The sequence below is a fragment of the Corvus moneduloides genome, chromosome 12 (genome assembly GCF_009650955.1).
Source record: "Corvus moneduloides isolate bCorMon1 chromosome 12, bCorMon1.pri, whole genome shotgun sequence".
Classification (NCBI taxonomy): domain Eukaryota; kingdom Metazoa; phylum Chordata; class Aves; order Passeriformes; family Corvidae; genus Corvus; species Corvus moneduloides.
The window spans coordinates 853445-874508 of record NC_045487.1 but is presented as its reverse complement, the minus strand read 5'-3'; the positions used below and the strand labels follow the sequence as shown (position 1 = coordinate 874508).

The 21064-nt window shown below is 59.4% G+C and overlaps 1 protein-coding gene across 3 annotated transcripts in view; it reads left to right on the top strand.

Moving 5' to 3' along the window:
• The window catches only part of WWP2 (WW domain containing E3 ubiquitin protein ligase 2), a 32357-nt gene that overhangs the window by 5609 nt on the left and 5684 nt on the right, over nt 1–21064 (top strand). For 2 of the 3 annotated variants that reach the window (XM_032121670.1, XM_032121672.1), the window contains exons 5-16: nt 2595–2732; nt 3480–3576; nt 7875–8110; nt 10489–10705; nt 14972–15061; nt 15360–15534; nt 18350–18404; nt 19915–19996; nt 20279–20410; nt 20551–20629; nt 20743–20814; nt 20915–21003. In XM_032121670.1, the coding sequence (XP_031977561.1) occupies nt 2595–2732; nt 3480–3576; nt 7875–8110; nt 10489–10705; nt 14972–15061; nt 15360–15534; nt 18350–18404; nt 19915–19996; nt 20279–20410; nt 20551–20629; nt 20743–20814; nt 20915–21003 (1462 nt within the window). The remainder of the gene's footprint in view (nt 1–2594; nt 2733–3479; nt 3577–7874; nt 8111–10488; nt 10706–14971; nt 15062–15359; nt 15535–18349; nt 18405–19914; nt 19997–20278; nt 20411–20550; nt 20630–20742; nt 20815–20914; nt 21004–21064) is intronic. The other variant, XM_032121673.1, reaches the window with a different exon arrangement.

The window sequence follows — 21064 nt, the reverse complement described above, 5'->3', positions numbered from 1 at the left end:
AAACTGGCCATCCAGCCAGCAGGTCACTATGGGGATTGGAGAGTGCCCATCCCATGTCACCTTTTAGAGGAAAGGAACAGAAACCCGAGGCCCTCCTGGTTATCCCTGGCAGATAAATGGAGTAGGACACAGTTGTCTCTAAACCTCTGGTGGTTGAGGCTGGATCAGCAGCAAAGGCAAAGCTCCCCTGGGGAGACTTTCATGGGACACTAAAGATTATCCCTTCCCCAAAACTCTGGGTTCCTTCTTCATTTGGGGATGTCTGTGGAAGGTTTAACTTTCCCCTTGCTTGTTCCTGGAGGGACTTGTAGCCACAGCATAGAGTCATTCCTTCTGCTGTGGGAATGCACCAATGCTGAGCCAGTCTTCACCTGCTCAGCACCAGGGAGCTTTGATTCATCCCAGACAAAACCTGGGTGATCACGTGGAGCTGTTGGAATGGGAACTGGCCTTTGCATCCAGTGGGACTGGGCAAGGAGCTTGGCGCTAGCTTTGGGGAACTGAGAGACTGGGAAGCACTTTTTGACTGTCTGTCTGAAAATCTTCTGGTATGCAGGTGTGATGATGGAGCCACCTCACACAGGGTCTTCCAGAGGAGCTGCTCGTCTCATGTGGCAGCTCCCTGGGGTCAGACACGTGTGGTTCCTGGGGGTCCCGGAGCTGGGGCTCAGCCCGGGGCCATTATCGTGCCGGCTGCTCCCAGCTTCGTTTCGCAGAACCGTAAATCCGCTTAATGGGCTGGGTGGGAATTCCAGCTCACCTCTGCTAAATGGGAGCTCTGATGCTGCGTGCAGGGCACTGGAAGTAGCTGAACTGAGACCTTATTCAGGACCAAATCACCCCCCGACCCCCTCCCAAAATAATAATAATCCCTCTGACATTCTGGCAGCCGGCGGGACAGAGGCAGCCTTTGTGCTGGGCCCTTCGGGGGACCCGCCGTCGGTGCAGCAGCAATGTCCCTTTGTGCGTCCCGCACGCTGCTCGGGGACAGGGAGTGGAAGGTTCTGCGAGTGTTTATTTTCTTTAAAAAAGCTGGAGGGGGTGGAGGGGGGGAGAAGGAAGCCGGCTGGGAGGTTCATGTTCACATCCTCCACTTGGAGACACCTTGTCTTTGCACCTCGGCTGGGCGCCCGCACAATGAGGGCTTGTGCGGCCCCGGAGAGTGGTGCACGTGGAGGGGGATGGAGGGACCCTGGAGAAAATGCGGATTCCTACGGCTTGGAGGAGCCGGGGGGGAAACAGGGTCTGGATTTGTTCTGGTTTTTGGCTGTGCTCAGTAGCATCTTCTGTCTCAGGCTCTTAAAACTGTGAGGTCAGTTTCCCATGGAAGCAAGTGGAGTGCAGCTCCGTGAGGCAGAGGGGGAGACCAGGCTCAGCAGAATCCCGTGTTGGATGATGGTAATCAGTGACAGAGCTGTGCCCCCATGAGCTGTGTAGGAGACACCCATCTTCTTGGTGCTGGAGACTTCCCTCAGATCCTCGAGTGCCGCCTGTCCCACAGGCCTGTGTTCACCGCAGACCCTGTGTCACTGGGATTTGGGGTGCCTTGGAGAAGGAAGTGTCAAGTCCAGTGCAGGACAGCCGGAGCTAGAGGTGGGACAAGGGCTCCATGGGGGTGTGCTCCCATCCTCCTCCTGCTGGCCTGAGCCACACCCCATCCCCGCGTCGCACCGGGACAAAGCAGGTTGCTAAAAAATGGTGCCATTGTGTCATGAGCAATCCGTGTATAATAAAAATATTATTTGAGCAAATGAGTCAGGAAGCGTCTGGGCCAGTGTCCCAGGCTGGTGCAGCCAAATTTTTCTGGCCTTCTGTGATGGAGCTGGGTGTTTCAGTCTGGCTGGCACTGGCAGGCACTGCTGTGATGGGGTGGGTGCTGAGGGCTGTGCTGTGCCCCAGCTGCCCCCAGGGACCAGCAAAGCCTTGCTGAAGCTGCTGAAACCAGGCTGGCTCTCAAGGGAGGGAGTGGAGCTGGCATCTGTCTCCAGGAGCCTCCCAGCCTGTGGCACCCTCTCCAGAACCTTCTGTGAGTGTGGTCCAGTGCTGCAACAGAGCGTTCCTGTTTGGGAACGGCCCTCTGTGCCGGTTTTGTTCAGTGGAATTGATGCACGGGGATGTGGATGGAGGGATGCTCACCATCATGCAGGACCCTTCTTGCCCCGTGTGTCATCTCAAAGGAGCCAAATCCTTTGGCTTTCCTGCTGGGATCTGCCCTACAGCCCCAGCTCCTGGATCTGTGAGTGATGGGGGTCTCAGTATCACAGCCAGGGCCCCTGGGGCAGCTGCAGCCCCAGGAAAAGGGTGAAGGGATCCTGAGGGGTGGTGAAGAAGGATCTTCCTCAGGAGCAGGTGGTGGGACTGGCCAGGGGTCCTCTGGCAGTGCTGGCAGGTGTGTGTAGGTGTGGGGCCAACACTGGTGGTGCTCGCTGGGACAGCTGGCCCTGAGGGAGTGGGCACATTGTCCTTTGGGGACGGGGGAGGCCTGGAGGAGCCCGGGAGGCTGACGTGGTTGCTGGGGCAGTGGAGCCACCTCCACACCGCTGGTATCCCGGTGGTGACTGGGGGTCTCTTTCTCCATGTCCCGTCTGCCACAGTGGAGAACAGGCAGCTGACCCTGGACCTGCAGACGGAGAACAAAGGCAGCATTGTGTCGGGCGGAGAGCTGACGATTTTCCTGGACGGGCCGGCTGTTGCTCTGGGCAGCGTTCCCGACGGCAGTGCCGGCACGGAGGGTGAGTGCCCAGCCCCGCGCGGCCGCTCCGGACACCAGGCGTGGGGAGCGGAGCGGGGCGAGCGCGGCCCCGGCAGCCCCGGGATGGTGTCCCAGGGCCAGCACTCGCCTCCGCCCCCGCTGGGGCCCCAGCCCTGTGGGCTCCCGCGGGCGCGTGGCTGGAGCGGAACGGGAGCATCGACAGGCTCACAGCAGCCGGCCTGGGAGGAGCGGCCCTTCTCCAGGCCCTCCTCCAGCCTTCCATGTGGGTCAGCCCCTTCCCTCGCTGGCCGTGAGGGCTGGGGAAATGGTGTCTGCTGGTCCACTCACAGAGAGCTCCCCACGGCAGAGCATGCGTGGGGTCACGGGCTGGTGGCTGCTCTCTCGGGGCTGCCAGGGGAGCCAAGCTTGTACAGAACAAGGGTTGGTGCATTGCTTTCCCTTGGCTCCTCTTTGTCGCTGGAAGACAAAACCTGTGACATCTGGGAGTTGTGGATGCAGCACTCTCCCGGCACTGCCAGCTCTGCAGAGTCCTGTGTTCTGCTTGGAGCTACAGAGTGCTGAGGGGCCAGGCAGTGCCAGGCTGTGTGGTGTGAGGAGAGCACCCCAGTGTGAGGTGGGGGGTCCTTGGGTGCTGAGGGTCTGTCCTACAAGGGATGAGGCTGTTGTGCTTTTGGGGCTCCTTTCTGGAAAGTGGGAGGGAGGGAAGGAGGGTCGATCTATAGGTGGTTCAGTCCTTTTCTTCACCCGTTGTTCTTCCCCCATGCAGGGTCCCAGGTGCCTGGACGGGACCCCACCAGCACACCTGTGGCCACGGAGGGCTGGCACCAACCTCCCAGTACCAACTGCTCTGGCAGCAGACCAAGGTGAGGGTCCCATGCCGTGTGTCCATTACTGAGGGGCTGCTGTGGCTCTGTCTGGATTGTCCTTGTGCTGTGCATCCCGCTCCAGATCTCCCAGTGAGCCCCTGTCGCGCAGCACACGGGAGGTGTGGAGCAGGGGGGGCCTGAGCTGGGGGACAGCAGAGCTGGGAGTGCAGAGGGGTGACTGTACAGCTGGGCTGTGGCTGGCCTGAGCCTCTCCCAAAGTGTGGGTCTCTTAAGGAATATCAGGTCTCTGATGGCTCAGAGAGTTTCCACCAGCTGCTCCACTGGCAGCTGAAAGAATGGTCTCTCTAGGAGTGGGGCAAGCTGTGACCAGACAAACCAGCAAAGTGGGGTCCCTTCAAATGGGGATCACAGGAACCCCAGCTCTTCCCTCAAGCACAGCTCTGACCAGGCTGGGAAGCACAATGTCCCTCCAGGCATTGGCCACAGGGAGATGCTTCCAAAGGTCCAGGCAGAGCAGGAGGAGCAGAGCTGCAGGGAAATAACAGCTGCTTCCAAAGGAAGTGAGATGCTTGGGCAGCAGGCCATCCTGCACCTGGCTCCATGCCCTGCCCTGCCTCCTTGCTGGGCTGGAGTGGCTCAGCGCTGCTCCTTTTGGAGCTGTGGTTATTGAGAGACGTGTCACACTGTCAACAGAGAGTTGAATTTAACACCTATTTATATTTCCAGAGCATGGCAGTGGCCCAGCAGCCTGTACAGATGTTCTGGGTAGGAGTGTGGCTGTGGAGAGGACGCCTGCAGCCTGCCCGTGGGAGGTTCTGCGTGGCCCAGGCTCAGGAGCGCTCTCAGCTACAAGCTCCACACCTTGAGCTCTTCTGCTCCTTCTTCATCTGCTGGGCACACACCAGAGTTGATGTTTTTGGCTCAAAAAGTGACCCTGTCTTTCCATGTTGTGTGTCCATCTCCCACCCGAGGAGGGAGAGGGATGGAAATTGGGAGCAGGTTGTGAACACAGTTCATGCCCCTTTGTGGTGGCTGCTCCTGCTGATTCTTGCTGTCCAGGTGTTAAAGCCTCCCCAGGGGTGGGAAGTGCTCGGTGACCTGACTGAGCTGGGCTTGGCAGGCACTTAGCAGCTCTCAGGAGGTGCTAGAAAACCTGCAAAGAAAATTCTAGTTTGGGAGGCTGAGCCCGGGCACTGCTTGTGGCCCATTCCCCGCTGGTTTCCCGTCGACTGTGAGGAGTTTCTGCTTCAGGTGTCACCTTGAGTGTGGTGAGGCCTGGCCAGGACTTGTGCAGGGCACCTTCAGACACCTGCCAGGTGTGCCTGCGATCAGTCAAATCCCATGGCTGCCCTGGTATGGGAAACTTCAAGTTAGTTCTCAATCCATGCTGCTCTTACCTGAATTTGGGGTTGTTCTGGGCATACCTGCTCAGTTTGATGTGGTGCTGCTCTGTGGGGCAGAGCACTGCTCTGCATACCCACAGTGGAGGCAGCTGCCTGCTCCAGAGTGGACTGTGGGTCCCTTGCACTTGGGAATGTTGTTTGATGGGTTGCTGTGTTTATACACAGAGCCGTGTTTATTTTCTTGGGCTTGGTGATGGATGCTGGCAAAGTCACTCGGCGGTAGGATGGGAAGAAAAGGGTCATTCTTTGCTCCTCAGCTATTTCTACACTGTCCCTGCAAGGGAAATTGCTTGGTCAGGGCTTCTCTTTCTTCTCCTGAACAAATGTCATCTTGGGATTTGCTGCTAATCTTGGTGGTTGGGTGTGAAATTCCACAGCCCTCTGTGCAGGGAGAGAAGGAGCTCTGGCTGAGAGCTGGGGCCATGGGTGCCACAACCCCTGTTTGTTGAGGCCCTGGCACAGGGTGCCCAGAGCTGTGGCTGCTCCATCCCTGGACAGAGCTTGGAGCAACCTGGAATAGTGGAAGGTGTCCCTGCCCGTGGCAGGGGGTGGAACGGGATGAGCTTTCAGGTCTCTATGCACCCAAGTTATTCCATGATTCTCCCATTTGGGTGCTGGGGGATGTGGCTGCCTCCTTCCACCTTGGCAGGGACAGGGGGAATTTCTCAGCTCTGTGTTTTGGGAGCTGTGCTCTCACTGCCTGCATGGCACTGGTGCTCTCCCAGTTGTTTCCCAGAGGTCGTGCACTGCTCCCCACAGCCAGCGCTGGCTCTCAGACCAAGACATGCTGCCACCTCTGCTGCATCTCACAAGGGAGCTTCTGGCCAACTCAGCTGCAGGAATTGGCCATTCCTGGGTTTCCTGGCTGGGGTCCGTGTTGGCCACTGTAGCGAGGGGACCCCGCCTTGGCAGAAGGGGGAGAAGAAATGTTGATGTCACCTGGCTGATGCCACTTTGCTCTTTGGCATCATCTGCCCCAGCCCAGGAGGGGCAATGGGGCAGCCACCAAGTCCCCAAGTCGATGGGGGACAGCAGGGTCTTGCCCCCGGCGTGGGAGAGGGGCTGTCATCCGCACACCCCGCTCCACCCCACCCCACTGTTTGTTCCCATCCATGCTCTGCCTGGTTTTTTCCCTGCTCCTATTTTAAGCACACACTCCCATCCCGCCACGCTCTGTGGCCTTGCTGGGTTTGTTTCCAGTGTCTATTAAAAGACAATGCCCAGATGGGAGCACTCGTAGGAGGGCTGGGCTGGGCGGCGGGCTGGCTAATTCAGGCTGGTAACCCTGTGCTGCCGGCTGGCAGCCTGGAAACATCCTGTTTTGGTTTCTAAAAACTCTCTGGGCACTTCTGAGCTCATCTGTGCTGAGGAGAGCAGGGGCCAGATCCATCCCATGCCAGAGAGGCTGCTCCCAGTGGGACAGCCTGCTGCCACCTGCCTGTTCCCCTCTGGCCAGGGCTCCAGGGGCTGTGCTGCCTCTGGCCTCACCATGGGGGGAATTGTGGGGCAGGTCCCAGCCAGCTTTTGGAAGGTGGGTAGTTACCAGTATGCCTTGCTGAGCCACATCAGTGAGGGACCACCTTCACCTCCTGATGGGGGGAGAGGAGCCTCTTCTGTACCCACAGTTGCTCCATGCTCCCGGGTGCGGGTGGCCAAAGCAAACCCCAGCACAGAGCCATGGCTGGGGGGCAGCCGGGGTTCCAGTGTGAGTTCACTGTGTGAGGAGCCCCTGGCTGGGGCTGCCCTCCTGGGGGCACACTGAAGTGGCCACAGCAGCTCCTGCTCTGCCCGTGGCTCTCATCTAATCTATTTTCAACAACCATCTCCTGCTTTCCCATGTCTCCTCCCAGTCCCAGTCCTGCCATGAGCCACTCCCCAAGGAGAGCAGCTTTGGAGTGAGTGGGAGGGTTCCAGTTGCTGGAGCTGCTGTGAGTGGCATGACTGATCTGTGCCCTGTCGCTGCCAAGCTGCTTTCCCCTCCCAGTGCCAGCCCTGAGACTTGGGGACAGTTTGTGGGTTTTGCCCTTTTAAGGTAGATTTTGGCTGGGAGAAACTGATGTCCTTGTCCCTGCAGTCTTTACCCTCCATGGTTGCTGCCTGGGCTCTGCCTCTGCTCCCCAGGCCCCCCAGATTTGGGATGGCAGTGTCTCCCCTCCTGCCCTGTCCCCCTCCTCACTCACAGGAATGAATTCTTAAGGTGAAACCCAGCTTTTTCAGGAATGCCTCTGTGCTGCCTTGGGGACCCTGGATGGTCCAAAGGGGAGAGTTTGCTGGGGGGAGCTGCAGGTGTTCTGCCCATGGAGGTTGGGCTGCCGTGGCCATGGGAAGCAGTGGCAGGTGAGCTCCAGGGTGGCAGCGACCCCCAAGAGATGGAGCAGCTCACCTGTGCTGTGATTTCAGCTCCCTCCTTCCCGTCTGCTTGTCCTCTCCTTTTCTGGAGGCCACAGCTGTCCTGGGAGCACCTTCCTCATCTGCCTCTGTGCAAGACTTGGAGCCAGGCATGAGGCACTGGTCAGGGTCCCCACCATGGTGCAGGACCTGGGGCTGGTGTGGGATCTCCTGGGATCTGCAGGGGTGGATGAAACAAGCTGGCATCCACGGTGGCGAGCAGATGTCCGGCCGTGAGCAGCCAGGGCCATTCCTCGGCACGTAGAGTGACCGCCTGTGAACAAAGCAAGGTGGTGTCACCTGGGTGACTCCTCCATGGGTCTCTGCCACCAGCAGGTGTGTGCCAAGACTGGGGGCAGGTCTGAGCAGGCAGCATGAAGCTCCAGGCACTGCCCTGAGCAGAGGCATGGAACTGTATCCTGGCCCTTCCCAGGGGACACCAGTGGCTGTGCTGGGAGGAAGCAGTGGAAGACCAGGGCAAAAAGACAGGAGTGGGGTTTTCCATGTGATGTCTGCCACCTCCCACATTCCCTTCCCTTGCAGGACGCACCGACATGTGGCCGGAGCAGCCCGGGGAAACGCGGGGAGTGGAGAGCAAAGTCCCAGTGCCAGGAGCCGGCACCGGCAGCAGGCCAAGAGCTCACAGCACACCAGCACAGCCACCAGCATGGCCAATGGCACGGCCACCAGCATGGCCAATGGCATAGCCACCGGCGCGGCCACCAGCACAGCCAATGGCACGGCCACCGGCATGGCCAATGGCGTGGCCAACGGCACAGGTGACTCTGCGCTCGTGGGAGGTGGGGGCAGAGCTCGGGGCTATTACTCATTTAGAAAATGAATTGCTGCTGAGATAATGCATCTTGTAGTGCCTGGGAATTTTGTCCCCGCGGAGTGATTGATTTTTATTGATTTTACTTCTGATAAGCCAGGCAGCTCTGCAGAGCGCACTGGGAGGATCTGTGCTGCCTGTCAGGAATCATTTCTGTGATTCCACTCTGGAGTCACCAGCTCCAGGTGTTTAAAGGATACTGGGGCAGCAATATCACCGGTATCACAGTGAGGAGGACAGTTGTCACTGCTGAGTGGACTTTTTTCAGGGTTCAGCTGAATTTCCCATCAGTCTTCAGTGAAAATGTTCTGAGCTCTGAAGTGGGGAGGAGCAGCTGCCTGTCAAGCATGAGACAAGGCACAAACCCACCTCTCATAGAGGGCTGGTTCTTACACCATGGGGTATTTTTGGAAAGATTTCTCTTGTCATTTCTTGGATTTGTCCACAAAGCCATAAATCCCTTGTGGAGCAGGACTGAGACCTGCTGAGTGCCTGACTGTGAAGTCACACGTGGCTGATCTGTTTTTCTTCTCTGGCTCTCATGGAGCATCTTCTGCTCCTCTGCACTGCATTTGCTTTTGTGGGAGATGAAGGAGAGGCAGAGCACTTTGTTTTGGGTAGAAGGAAACGTACTGTTCAGCCCAGAAGGAGTTTGGTGTTTTCTGATGTTTCGTTGGGAAAACCTGGAGCAATGCAATTTCAATTTTTCCAAAGCCCATTTTTGTCAAAGCCCAGCCCCTCCCAGGCTCCTTGCTCTGTGGACACTCCCTCAGGCTGGGGACGGGGATTTTGATCTCAAGTACAACTTGGCTCCTTGGCTTTGGTGTATTTAAAGCACTTTTTACTGGCCCAGCCACAGCCTCCCCAGTGGCTTTATGACTGTGCCGTCCTTGTTGCTGTTTTACCACCCTCCATGCCTCCCGCAGCTCCTGTCAGCAATGGCTTGGGATGGGGAGAAGAGTGTTTTGTGTGGCTGGGATTAGTGCTGGACATCCTGGAATGCCTAGAAACCAACCTCTTCTCCCTCACTGTGGCACATTTTGGTGACACTGCCATGTTTTTCAAGCAGGCTGTTGCAAGAACTCCCCATTACATTTGTCACTCACATCTGTAATTTCAGCTGACAAGAAAAGAGATTATTCCCAGCCGTGTTTTCCCCACAGCCACATTGTTCAGCCCTTGCTATGTTCCCCCTGGAGCCCTTCTTTATCAGGTGGACTTTGGATCAGCTTTTCCCTGCTTTGTCCAGGACTGAGATCAAACTGACCATGGTGCATTCACCTGGGTCCTGCTGCAGGTTCCCTTTGAAGCTTCTCACAGTGTGACTGAAGCTTCTAAAATGGCCTTTTCCCAGGCTTGCTGGAGATGAAGGGCAGTCAGAGACCTCCTCAGCTGGGTCCTGCTGGACTCTGATGGAACATCAGTTGTTGCTAACCTGGAAATCTTCCTTGCCTGCAGCTTTTGCCTGGGGGCACCTGCAGCTGCTGCTGTGTCCCAGGATCCCTCTGGTGCTGGAGGATTTGTCCTGCCACCCTCCAGCTGCCAAGCAGAGTGTCCTGAGCACTCTGTCTCTTCCACAGAGCATCTGTAGCTCTTCAGTCTCCCTTCCATGAGGGTTTATACTGCTTTTTCCTACAATGCTTCTAAATATTTGGGCTTCCCTTACAGTTTTTATGTTTCTCAGCTCTAACTCATGGAAATCTGTCTGCATCCCTCACACCCTTGTTTGTGGGTTGTTTATAAAGCTTTTGCTTTGCCACTCCAGCCAGGATGCCTTGTAGCAAAGGTTCTCCTCAGCTGGGCTGCCAGGTCTCAGCGTTTTGGCTATCTAATAAATATTCCTCAAACAAATTCCCTTTCAACTTTCTTTCTCTGCAAAAAACTTACCAGTTTTCTTTGTAGTTTTCCTTTGCTCAGTCTCTTCCCCTTCCCAAAAGTTCCGTGGAATCCAGCAACGTTTAGCTCTTTCCAGTGCTGTTGACTTGCAGAGCCTGGGTTTCACTCTGCCTCAGGGGAGATGCTGTACCCACTGTTTCGGAGCTCCCCCTCATTCCCCGAGTTCCCATCCGGGGTGCAGCTTGTTTCCAGTGGCAGAGGAGACACTGAGCACAAATGCAAAGAACCTTCTGCTATTGCCTCAGGATGGAGGCGATGGCAGTGGTGCCCAGAGGGGTCTGGGTGAAGCAGGTGCTGCCTTTGCTGCAGGCTGGGAGCACTGAGAGCGCCGTGCTTGGGTTGTGACCCACCACGTGCTCTGCTTCCCGGGAAGATCAGCCGGCCTTGGCCCCCTCCCTGGTGCTGACCTCCTGCCCTCTGCCTTTCCAGTGAACGGGGATGCCGTGGGTGCCGTGGACATGGATGAGGACAGGCCGGCAGCTGGTGCCAGCGTTCCGACCCCGGCGGCGTCCGGCACGGCCGACGGCTCCGCTGCTCCTGCCCTTCCTGCCCTGAGCAGCTCCGGAGAGGCCGAGGAGGCGGCCTCAGGCCCCAGTGCCCCCCCAGCCCGGGCAGCCGTGCTCACCCTGGATGCTCTGCCCCCCGGGTAAGCTCTGCCTGTGGCCCTCAGGGAGTGGGGATGGGAACCAACTGGGGCACTGCTGTGTGCTGGGATGAGAGGCTGTTCAAGGGAGGGGAAGTGCTGCCCCAGGAACTGGTGGAGATGCTGGTGCTGAGTGGAACAAGGAGGGCCTGGGGCAGGTGCTGGGGATCCTGTGCTCCTTGTCCTGCCTGCCTGCCCAGGATGCTCTGGGCTGACGTCTGGCCTGTGCCTGCTGGGTGTTTGGGGCAGTAAACAGTGGGTGGCATCTCTGTGCCAAGCAGCATCTGTGCCTGGGGAGCAGCAGAGCCCTCCACTCTCACCGGGCTGCTCGAGGGATCAGTCAGAGGAAAACACCCAGGAGAGTGAGCGTGGATTTTCAGGGAGCTCCACTGAGCAGGAGGGCACAGGCGTGCTCCGGGGACATCACAGAGACTTTGGCCACGGCTGGGGCCAGGGGGGCAGGGCCCTCGAGTAGTGGTGCTCATTCTCCCTGGTGTGGATGCTGTTCATCCTCCTCCTCCTCCACAGGACATTGGGAACGGGCTGCAGAGGAGTGGGGGCTGCTGGCTCGGGCTGTGGGGGTGGCAGTCGGGCTCTGGGCTCAGCCCCCAGTGTGCTGCAGCTGCGCCGTTCTCCCCTCGTGTCAGACCCCTAGAATTCTGGGCGGGGGGTGAAATGGCCTGTGTTTGGGATGAAGGGAGCTGTTTATTTTGCTTTGGCTGAGGCGATGCCTGGAAGGTCAGGGCCCCGCTCGCGTGTCAGTCACAGGTAATTAGGGTTAACGGCTCACTGTGCCTTTATGCGGGTGTGTGAGGGTTTCTGTTCTCCTGGCCTGGGCGCTTCCTGTTTCCAGGCAGCTGGAAAAGTCCAGTGCTCTCAAAAAGGCCTTTATTCCAGCCAGAGCTTATGCCTCTTTCTGCTCCTACCAGGTAGACTGAAGGTCTCCTTTTCCCCACCTGGGGCTGGAAACAGGCTGTTGTTTCTGTGCTGGGGCAGGGAAGCTTGCAGATACCTCAGGATTCTGGAGGTTCAGGAGGCTGCAGGCGCCGCTTTCTAAGACACCAGGCTGGATTTACCTGGCCCAGCCAGGTGGAAAAGTGGCCGTGTCGTCTGTGCCCATCTCCCTGTGGAGCTCACACACCAGAGAATCGGGTGTGTCAGAGCAGGGAGGAGGATAAAGGCGTTTGCTTTGGGAGATGGATGGAGAGGAACACTGGAGGGGTAGTGAGGCATTCTCCAGGCTGAGCTGGAACTTAGATCTCTGGAGACACCTTTGGTTAGCACTTTCTGTGCTGGCCGTGGGATCTGTAGGGGGAAAGAGGGCAGCACGAGCTGCATTTGTGCTGTGCTGTGCTGGCCTGAGCAGGGGCAGACCAGAGATCAGGGGCTTCCCAGGTGAAGGAGAGCGGAGAGTTGAATCCATTGAGGTCTCCACGGTGTGAACCCTGCCAGGGAGCTGCCAGAGCAGGTCCTGGGCTAATGGGGATTTGCTGAACTGGATTGCACAGTGCTGTGTCCCTGGGGTGGTGTAAATGAGCTTCTGGAGTTCTCTTGAGCCCTGATCCAGGGAGGCTGGTTTTTGGCAGGCTCACCTCACCACGGAATTTTCTGACTGCTGGTTTGGGGCCCATCTTGGGAGATGGGGATGCAGGATAGCCCCTTGCTGGGACGGCTGTGAGAGCACTGTAGGGCCCGTGGGGATGGCTCCTGCTCTGCCACTCCAGGAGCAGCGTCCCCCTGCAGAGCTGCCAGGCACGTCCCTCCTGAGCTCTGCGCCGTTCTCCGAGCGTCTCCTTCCTTCCCTGGAAGCGTGGGGAGCACTCCCTTCAGCCTCTGGAGGGTGGTCCCAGCCTCCCTGCTCATTCTGGGCTGTAACAGACGGTTGGGTTCATGTGGGGATCCCAAGTGATTTGCTGTGCTCAGATCTCCGTGTCTCAACATCGGCACCAGGTGTGGTGGCTCAAAGGCATCCCTCACACAACTGGGAGTCTGTCCTAGGGGCTAGAGAGGGCTGGAAGGAGTTCTGAGTAATTCCAGCCCCGACAGTGCCCAAAACCTCCTTCACATCCTCTGGGCAGAGTGTTCCCCTGCGGAGCTGGGAGCGTGTGTGGCGCCGGAGCCGCGGCCACAGCGCCCAAGGCCTTGGGGTCTCAGCTCTCCTGCTGGGGTTTCTGAACGGATCGATAGTGAAGGGAGGGGAGGGGGACTGCTGGCTCCTGCATCTGGATCCTATCAGGGATGATCCCATGTGGGGACAGGCGGCTGGAGCAGGGGGCGTGCGTGCTGTCTTGCCCGCACAAAGAGGTGCTTTATGCTGCCTGGCAGAACCCATGGGGCTGTGGTTTCTTACGTAAGGAGGGCGTTTTGTTTGGACTGCAGGGTTGCCTCAGCTCTGCCACTTCTCAGTGCCTGTGGCTCCCTGCATCCATGGCCATCATGAGCCTGTGGGCAGCTGGAGGAGAGCTGGCAGGGACCGGCATGTTGGGTGCTTTGTGGTTGCAGTGTGGTGCATGTGGGGAGAGCTCCCACCATCCAGTGCTCCCAAAACCGTGGATCTCCCATGCTGGGGGCTGTGTGGAGCTGGGCAAGGTGGGCACTGGTTGTCCCCAGTGTCCCCATCTCTGTGTGTCAGCGGTAACCGCGGTTCATCACCACTGGCGGTGACTGGCAGGGAGAGCCAGCCCTCGGCAGATTCACTCCTCGCATCACCCAGGAGCTTCTGGGGAGGAGTTTGTGAGCTCATCAGTGTTTTTACAGGGGGTGAGGTGGGGGCAGGGGGACATCAAGCAGTAGCTGCCACCACCAGCAGCTCTCCGCAATCCTGCATGTCTCTTTTCAGTCACGAGCACACCCAGAGGGATCCAGAAACCTGGAGGAATTCTCATCATGGGAATTCTGGTCTCTATAGCCACAGGAATGGTGCCTTCCAAGTCCTCAGAGCTGTATGGATCAGAGAACCTGATGTTAATGAGACTGGAGGACCTGTCCAGGGCAATTCCACTGCCCTGAAGGTGCCTGGGCACCTTCTGCCATCCATCTCATGGGGTGGACATCCTTGTGCCTTAGGACACCCCAGCTGTGCTGATTTTCTCTTTAGAGATTTCACTCTTGTTTTACCTGTCCTGGTGCTTTTATGCTCATGAAGCACCAAGTTCATGGTTTGTGACCAGGAAACTGGGCGGTGTCAGGCTTGGCAGCTCCTCACCCTTATGGTGTAGGGGCACAGCAGATGCTGCCTTGGACTCTTCCTCAGGGATACCCACTGTTGTCCCTGACCTGGTCCAGGGAGGAGAAAGGTCCAGTGCTGCTGACTAGAAGCAACATGTGCAGGTGTTGCGTGGGCTCCACAGAGGCTGTGATGCAGCTGAGCTGTGTCACAGCAGGTGTGTGGCTGTGGTGAGGTCACCGATGGCTTTGCTGTCCTTGGAGCTGTGGGGCTGAGCTGGAACAAGCCCAGGCTGTGGGGCACTAGCACTTGGAGCAGCTCCATCCCCAGGGCTGCCTTCTCCCTGCCAGCCTGGGCTGGCTTCCTTGCTGTCACACAGAAGCTGGTGTATTAATTTCCTAGAGCTTTTTATGGTGATTAATTGAGACAGAAGATTGAATGGGGAGAGAGGCCTGTGGGAGCAGAAGTGTGGCAGGAGAACACTTTATCTGTCAGCAGCTGCTGCCTCGCCTCCTCTGCTGAAGGATAAAAGCTGACGAGAAAGCACAGGCTCCACAGAGCTTTTACCTTTGCCAGGGTGAATTCATGAATGAATTCACACAAAGAATGGTTCCAGTGTGGCCCTGTAAAGCCAGGCTCGCTGTCACCCAGGCTGTCCTCAGGGCCACCCCAGCCCGAGTGCCGTGGCCACACGTGTGTTTAAGCCGTAGCTGTCAGCAGCAAGCCCAGGGCTGCCAGGGAGAGAACCCAGCCCCAGCCCAAACTCAAACACTCCCCTCTGAAGATGTATTAGGACAAACCAACCAAAAACATCAGAAACACAGGGCATAAAACTGACCCTGTGTGAAATCTTACGCCGACCTTTCTGGGGGAAATTAGGAATTTATGTTCCAGGTTATGCCTGTTCAGGAAGCAGAGTGCTGCAGCCCCTCTCCCAGAGTCTCCATCTAGGAGGCCCAGCAGCTGCCGTGCAGACCTGTCCAGTAAAGGTTGGAATGCCAAGGATGTGAGGGGCTGGGCTCCCTGACCCACCAGGGGCAGCTCTCTGGATGTTCTTGGTGCCAGCAAGTATCACCTGCCTCATGATTTTATTTTTCTTGCAGGTGGGAACAGCGGGAGCTGCCGAATGGTAGAGTCTACTATGTAGACCACAACAACAAGACCACGACGTGGGAGAGACCCCTTCCTCCAGGGTAAGGGGCTCAGGGGCTCCAGGCCTTGCCTCAGTTGGAGGTCGGCTGTCCTGGAGGGAGCTCTGCTGGTGTCCCAGAATCCTGTCAGGCTTCGTGTGCCCTTGCAGGAGCTACTCGAAGAGTTACTCGTCCTCTGTATTTCGTTTTGGTGGGTCCTTGTCCAAAAGAGCCCCTTTAGGTGTGAAACCAGTGGTTATGCTGGAGCTGGGCATGGAGCCCTCGTGTCGGAGGGTGCCAGTCCGCAGGACCCGCCAAGCTGCGTGAGACACACGGTGACAACTTCCTTGGGTGCTTGCAGGTGGGAGAAGCGCGTGGATCCTCGAGGCAGGTATTACTACGTGGACCACAACACCCGGACCACCACGTGGCAGCGCCCCACGGCCGAGTACGTCAGGAACTACGAGCAGTGGCAGTCGCAGCGCAACCAGCTCCAAGGGGCCATGCAGCAGTTCAGCCAAAGGTTCTTGTACCAGGTGAGAGCCGGGCGTGGTGCTGGCGGGGGTCTCACCTGGCTGTCCCGCTGGTCTCGCCGGGGCCTGCCTGGGAGCCACGGAGCGTGGGAAGGCACTTGCTGGGCTGTGTGGGGTCTGTGCGAGCTCAGAGCAGTGCCTGGATGGGAGCCCACAAACTCCTCAGCTGCCTGCAGAGGCTGTGGGGGAGTGACTTGCTTTTTATAAACCAGCTTGCACGGCCTTGAAGAGTGGTGGGAGGTGTCCTCAGCTGCCTGTGCCCAAGGTCTCTCCAGTGCCAGTGGCACACATTCTCCTGTGACTCCCATCAGACAAGCCTTGCTGCAGACCTATGGGGCTGCAGAACCTGCTGTTGGAGCTGAGGGAGCTGTGGGAGCCTGGTGTGTAGCAGGACAGGAGGCTCTGGGGCCTGAGCTCATCCCTCCCTGGGTCTCTGTTGGGCTGAGGACAGCGTGGTTGGGTCCCGGATGCAGCAGGAGCTGCAGGGCCAGGGTACAAGTGCAGAGGGTGCAAGGAACAAGCTGGACTTGGCCAGCTCCCTCCTGCTTCCTCTGCTGCTTCCCCTCGTTCCTGGTTTGGGCTGTGTATTTGCGTTTCCTTGCTCAGGGAATGGTCTCAACCATTCTGTTTCTGGGCAAGGGACCACGCTTGTCCCAGCCATACCTTTGCTGTGGATCTGGACCCAGCTGTGGGAGTGAGCACCTCTGCTGACCTGAGCAGTGCTGGTGTCCATGGGCTGCAGGGAGAGCAGTGCTTGGGAAAGGGCCAGGCTGGAGCGGTTCTGCCACCCGGAGCAGCGATCTGGCCCGTGCAGTGGTGAAACTGCACTCGTGCCAGAGGCAGGTGAACAGGTGTGGAGGGAAGGTGGGCAGCCTAGAGGAACCAGCTTCTCATTGACTTTTATCTCCTCAGAGAAAGCCAGGAGTCCCAGCTGAGACTGCAGTGAGCTCAGGGCTGCATCGAGGAGCTCAGCTGCTCTCTGGGCAGGGGAGTAGGCAGTGCAAAGTCCATTCTGTGTGGAACACAACCGGGGCCGCTCCTGGGGCTCAGCCCCTCTCCTCCCCCTGCCTGTCCCTCCCTGGATGTCTCTCCAACCCTTCCAAGCCTCACAGGGGAGCTGGACCCCCACGACCGTGCTGTCCCTCGTGCCGTTCACCAGAGCCCAGGGGAAGGGCGCTGGGAGGGGCTCCCCTGGGAGGGGGCTCCCAGCGGGGCTCCGGGCCCGTCCCTCACTCCCCGCCAGCGCCAGCCTTGGAGCCGCTCCAGCGCCGTGCAACTCACCCTGGCTGCGCTCTGCCGAGGGAGGGACTCGAGCTCCAAATTTAGCCTGATGAAACGATTGTACTTTTTGTTTCAAACTCTGCTGCCAGCGGTGATGGCTGCTGCTCTGCCTCCTGCCCCACAGGGGCTTTCTGCTTGACTTGCCCCTGCCTCCAGCATCCCTCTGCCCTCCTTGCTGGAGGGGACGGTAGGGGGGGTGATGAGCAGTGGGGCAGAGCCTGGGAAAGGCAGAGCTTGGGGGGCTTGGGTGAAGCCAGGGTTCGCTCTCCCAGCAGATGCCCTGGTGCTGCATCCCTTGCATGAAGGGTCTCTGGCACAGGGGCCAGGTTGTTCCCAGGGGCTGTGGGGAGCTGCAGGAGCTGCCTGGAGCCCTGCCCTGGTAGCTTCAATTAGCTATGTTTAGGTGCCAGTGAGGTGGTACCTCTGGACAAGACTTGGCTGCGTGTCTGGGCAGCCTGTCCTGGTGGGGAGGGAGCGGACGCTGCCCCGGGTCCGAGCTGTGCTGGCCATGCCAGTCCTGGCACGGGGGGCGGGTACAAGAGATGAAGCTCAGAGGGGCACGGGCTGTGCCAGGCCATCCCCGGGGTGCTGGGCTGCCATGAGCTGTACCCATCCAGGTTTCGGTGCCTCTCGGGGGTGGGGGTCCCTGGCGCCGCGAGGGCCGGGTCTGGCTGCGGGTGGCATGCCCTGGACCCAGGCTGACTCGGATCCGTCCTGGCGCGAGGAGCTGGGACACAGCCCCCTCCAGCAGCTGGGTTTTTTACCTTTTGGGTAACGATTCGTTTCTTATTTAACCATTAAAAGCGCTTCCAGGTCCCCTCCTGCCCTGGGCCCCGGGGACCCTCTATCCCCAGGGAGCGCAGCGGGGCTGGGGCGGGGGTTTGCACCCACCGGCGCGGGACAGCGGCCCGTGCCCCCCGTGCTGGGCCAGCCCGGCTCGGGAGAAAGGGGCTTTGTGCGGCGGGGGCGGGGGCCGGGCCGCCCGGGCTGAATGCGGGCTCAGTGCAGCGCATCCCGCACCGGCCCTGCCCGGGAGGAGGGGGCCGCCATCCCGCCAGGAAGCGCGGGGCGTGGACAGCGCTTGTGGGAATGATTTCATTGGAAAGGCCTGCGATATTTTTTCCCCTCTTGTGTGTGGTTCTTGGAGGAGGCTGGAGGTGTATGTGGAGGGGACGCCGGCGCAGCCGAGCAGCCGCGCACGTCCGGAGCCCTCCGGGCCGTCCTGCTGCCCTCGGCCGGCACAGCCCCTGCCCCTGCCCCTGCCCGCCGCCCCTTGGCTGCCCCAGCCCCTGCTTAGGCTGAGCTTCTGGGCTTTTTTTTTTTTTCTTCTTTCTTTTTTTTTTTTTTTTTTTTTTTTTTTGCGTTTCTTTTTTTAACCCCCCTTGAGTGTGCAAGTTTTTTTTAGTTCCCTGGGAGCTGTGGGCCAAGGAGAGGCGAGTGGAAGCGGGGCTGGCCGGCTCACCTCTATGTTCTGCTCTTCCCAGCCATCCCGGCTCTGGGGTTTATTCCGTGTTTTTGCTCTCTCTGTTGTCTCTAGTCCTCCGGAGCCCCGTCTGACAATGATCCTCTGGGGCCCCTTCCTCCTGGCTGGGGTAAGTACTGTGCTGCCTCACCTGTTCCTGCATGGCCCCCAGGGGACACTCCTGTCACTGGCAGCAGGACCCTGCCCATCCCGCGGGGAGCACCGTGCTGCCAGCGCCTTCCTCGCTCCCATCCCTGGCGATACTGGGAAGGGTGGCCGTGGAGCCAGCACTCCCTGTGCTTGGCTGCACGTGGGGCTGACTCTGCCTGTGACTAGCACGATCTCTGATGTGAAATTCAACTTTTTTTCCCCCCCTTTTTCCCTTTTTGCTGGAGGAGTTCGCAGCCTCTCTCAGCTGCTGAATGCAGAAGTGCCTGTGATTGCTCTTTGGATGGGGGAAGATGCTGGGGATCCAAGTCCTTGCTTGTCCCCAGACCCCTCCTCTGCCAAGCAGGGATCTGTCCTGCTGCCGTGCTGCCTCCAGGTTGCTCTGCCTGGGTCTGTAGCAGGGCTGGGAGCTGGCAGGAGCAGGGCTGGTGGTCCCCACATGGCCCAAGCATTGTGTGCCGGGACATTTTGAAAAGTCCCTGTGTCACCTGCAGGACAGAGAGATCCCCTCCATGGCCAAAGCATCCCTGGAGAGGGCAGGCTGGGACGCTCGTGGGTGCAGCTGGGCTGTGCTGTGCCAGGGAGAGCAGGAGAGGGGTTAAAATTGTGGAAGCTTGGAGCAGGACAGAGGGGCTCAGGCTGCTCAGGGAGTCCACAGGGGCAGTGTCTTGATGGGGGCAGTGGTGGAGCCCCTGCTGGGTGTCCCGCCTCCCATCAGCAAGGAGAAGGGACCCGTCCCCAGTGCCAGCTGGGCAGGCTGGGGAGGCGCAGCTCTGCGTGGGGCTGAGCACCCCCTGGGTTGGGGGTCCCCAGGATGGATGGGATCCCTGGGGTGGATGCAGTCCTGGCCATCATTTGGGGGCTGCTGCCCACAGTCCAGGAGTGAGATGGAGCGAGGGGCTGGCACTGGCCAGAAGGGTGACAGGGAGGTGACAAGGTGTCGCTGCCTGCGTGGTGCAGGGCTGAGCATGTGGGAGTGATGCAGCACACAGAGGACGAGGAGGAGGTGCGGGGCACACACGGTGCTGGGGAGGCAGGGGTGTGTGTAGGGGTAGCTGGTGTGTGTGGTGGGGCTGTTTTGTGCCTGTGTGCAGCACAAGGAGGACCCTGTGTGTTCACACACGTGTGCACTGGAGCAAGGCCGTGCAGGGAGTTTGGAAAGCACCTGTGGCTCCATGTGGAGGGAGGGACATTGCTGCGTGTCCCAGGAGGGGGTGTGTGTGCCACGAGGGTGTGTGGCTGTGCACAGCCCCCGTGCTGGCCTGGCAGCGCATTGGCAGCGCTGGCCTTGCCCTGGCACCTCCCGCATGCTGGCACTGCTGGGCTGAGGCAGCTCGGGCACGTGGAAAGAATGTGGGGTTTATCCTGCCTTTTCCAAAGGAGCCAGGGAGGTGGAATGGGAGAGCTGACAAACTTCTGTGAGCTGCTGTTCCCAGGACTCCAGCTGACGCTTCCTCTCCCTTTTCTCCTAGAGAAGAGACAGGACAATGGCCGAGTGTATTACGTGAACCACAACACCCGGACTACGCAGTGGGAAGACCCTCGCACGCAGGGGTAGGCGGCCGTGGGGGGAGCAGGGTTTGGGAAGGTGCTGTTCTCCAGGGACCTGCCCTGGCTGAGGACCTTTTGCTGGCCTGCACTGAGGCCATGCGTCCCACAGATGGAGAGTGAAGCTCTGACAGTGCCGTGGCTGTGGCCGGAGTGCTGCCCAGGCAGGGCTCCTCTCGCAGGGTGCGCGCAGTCGCTCGCCAGTCCCATGCCATGGATCCTTCCTTTTGCCTGGCACGGAGCTGTAGTTCAGGGGGGACTGCCCGAAGGTGAGCCGTTCCTTGCCAGCAGGATGATCCAGGAGCCGCCGCTGCCGCCGGGCTGGGAGATGAAGTACACGAACGAGAGCGTGCGGTACTTCGTGGACCACAACACCCGCACCACCACCTTCAAGGACCCGCGCCCAGGCTTCGAGTCTGGGTAAGCCCCGAGCAGCGGGTCTGGGGGCTCGCGTGGGCTCTGACAGAGGAGAGCTGCACCCAGTGACCCTCATCCCACCTGGCTGGCGACGGGGGCTGCTCGGGGCCGGGGGTGTGACCGAGGCCCTGCTGCTTTGGCAGGAGCAAGCACGGCGGCTCCCCAGGTGCGTATGACCGGAGCTTTCGCTGGAAGTACCACCAGTTCCGCTTCCTCTGCCACGTGAGTAGAATGGCTGTGGGCGGCTGCGTGGGTGCCCTGAGCCCTGTGGGCAGGTGTGGGTGAGGAGGGCCGTGCCTGCCTCACACAGCCCTGTGCCTCTGCCCTGCCTGCAGTCGAACGCACTGCCCAGCCATGTGAAGATCAGCGTGTCCCGGCAGACGCTCTTCGAGGACTCCTTCCAGCAGGTAGGGAGGTGCCGGGGCCACGGAGCCGGGCAGGAGTGGAGCTGGCCCTCAGGAGTGGAGCTGGCCCCCGCCGCGGTGACACTTCCCTGCTCGTCCCCAGATCATGAACATGAAGCCGTACGACCTGCGGCGCCGGCTGTACATCATCATGCGAGGGGAGGAGGGCCTGGACTACGGTGGCATTGCCAGGTGAGTGCGGCGCGCCGGGCCACTGAGCTGTGCCATGCCTGTGCCCTTTGTCCTGTGGGCG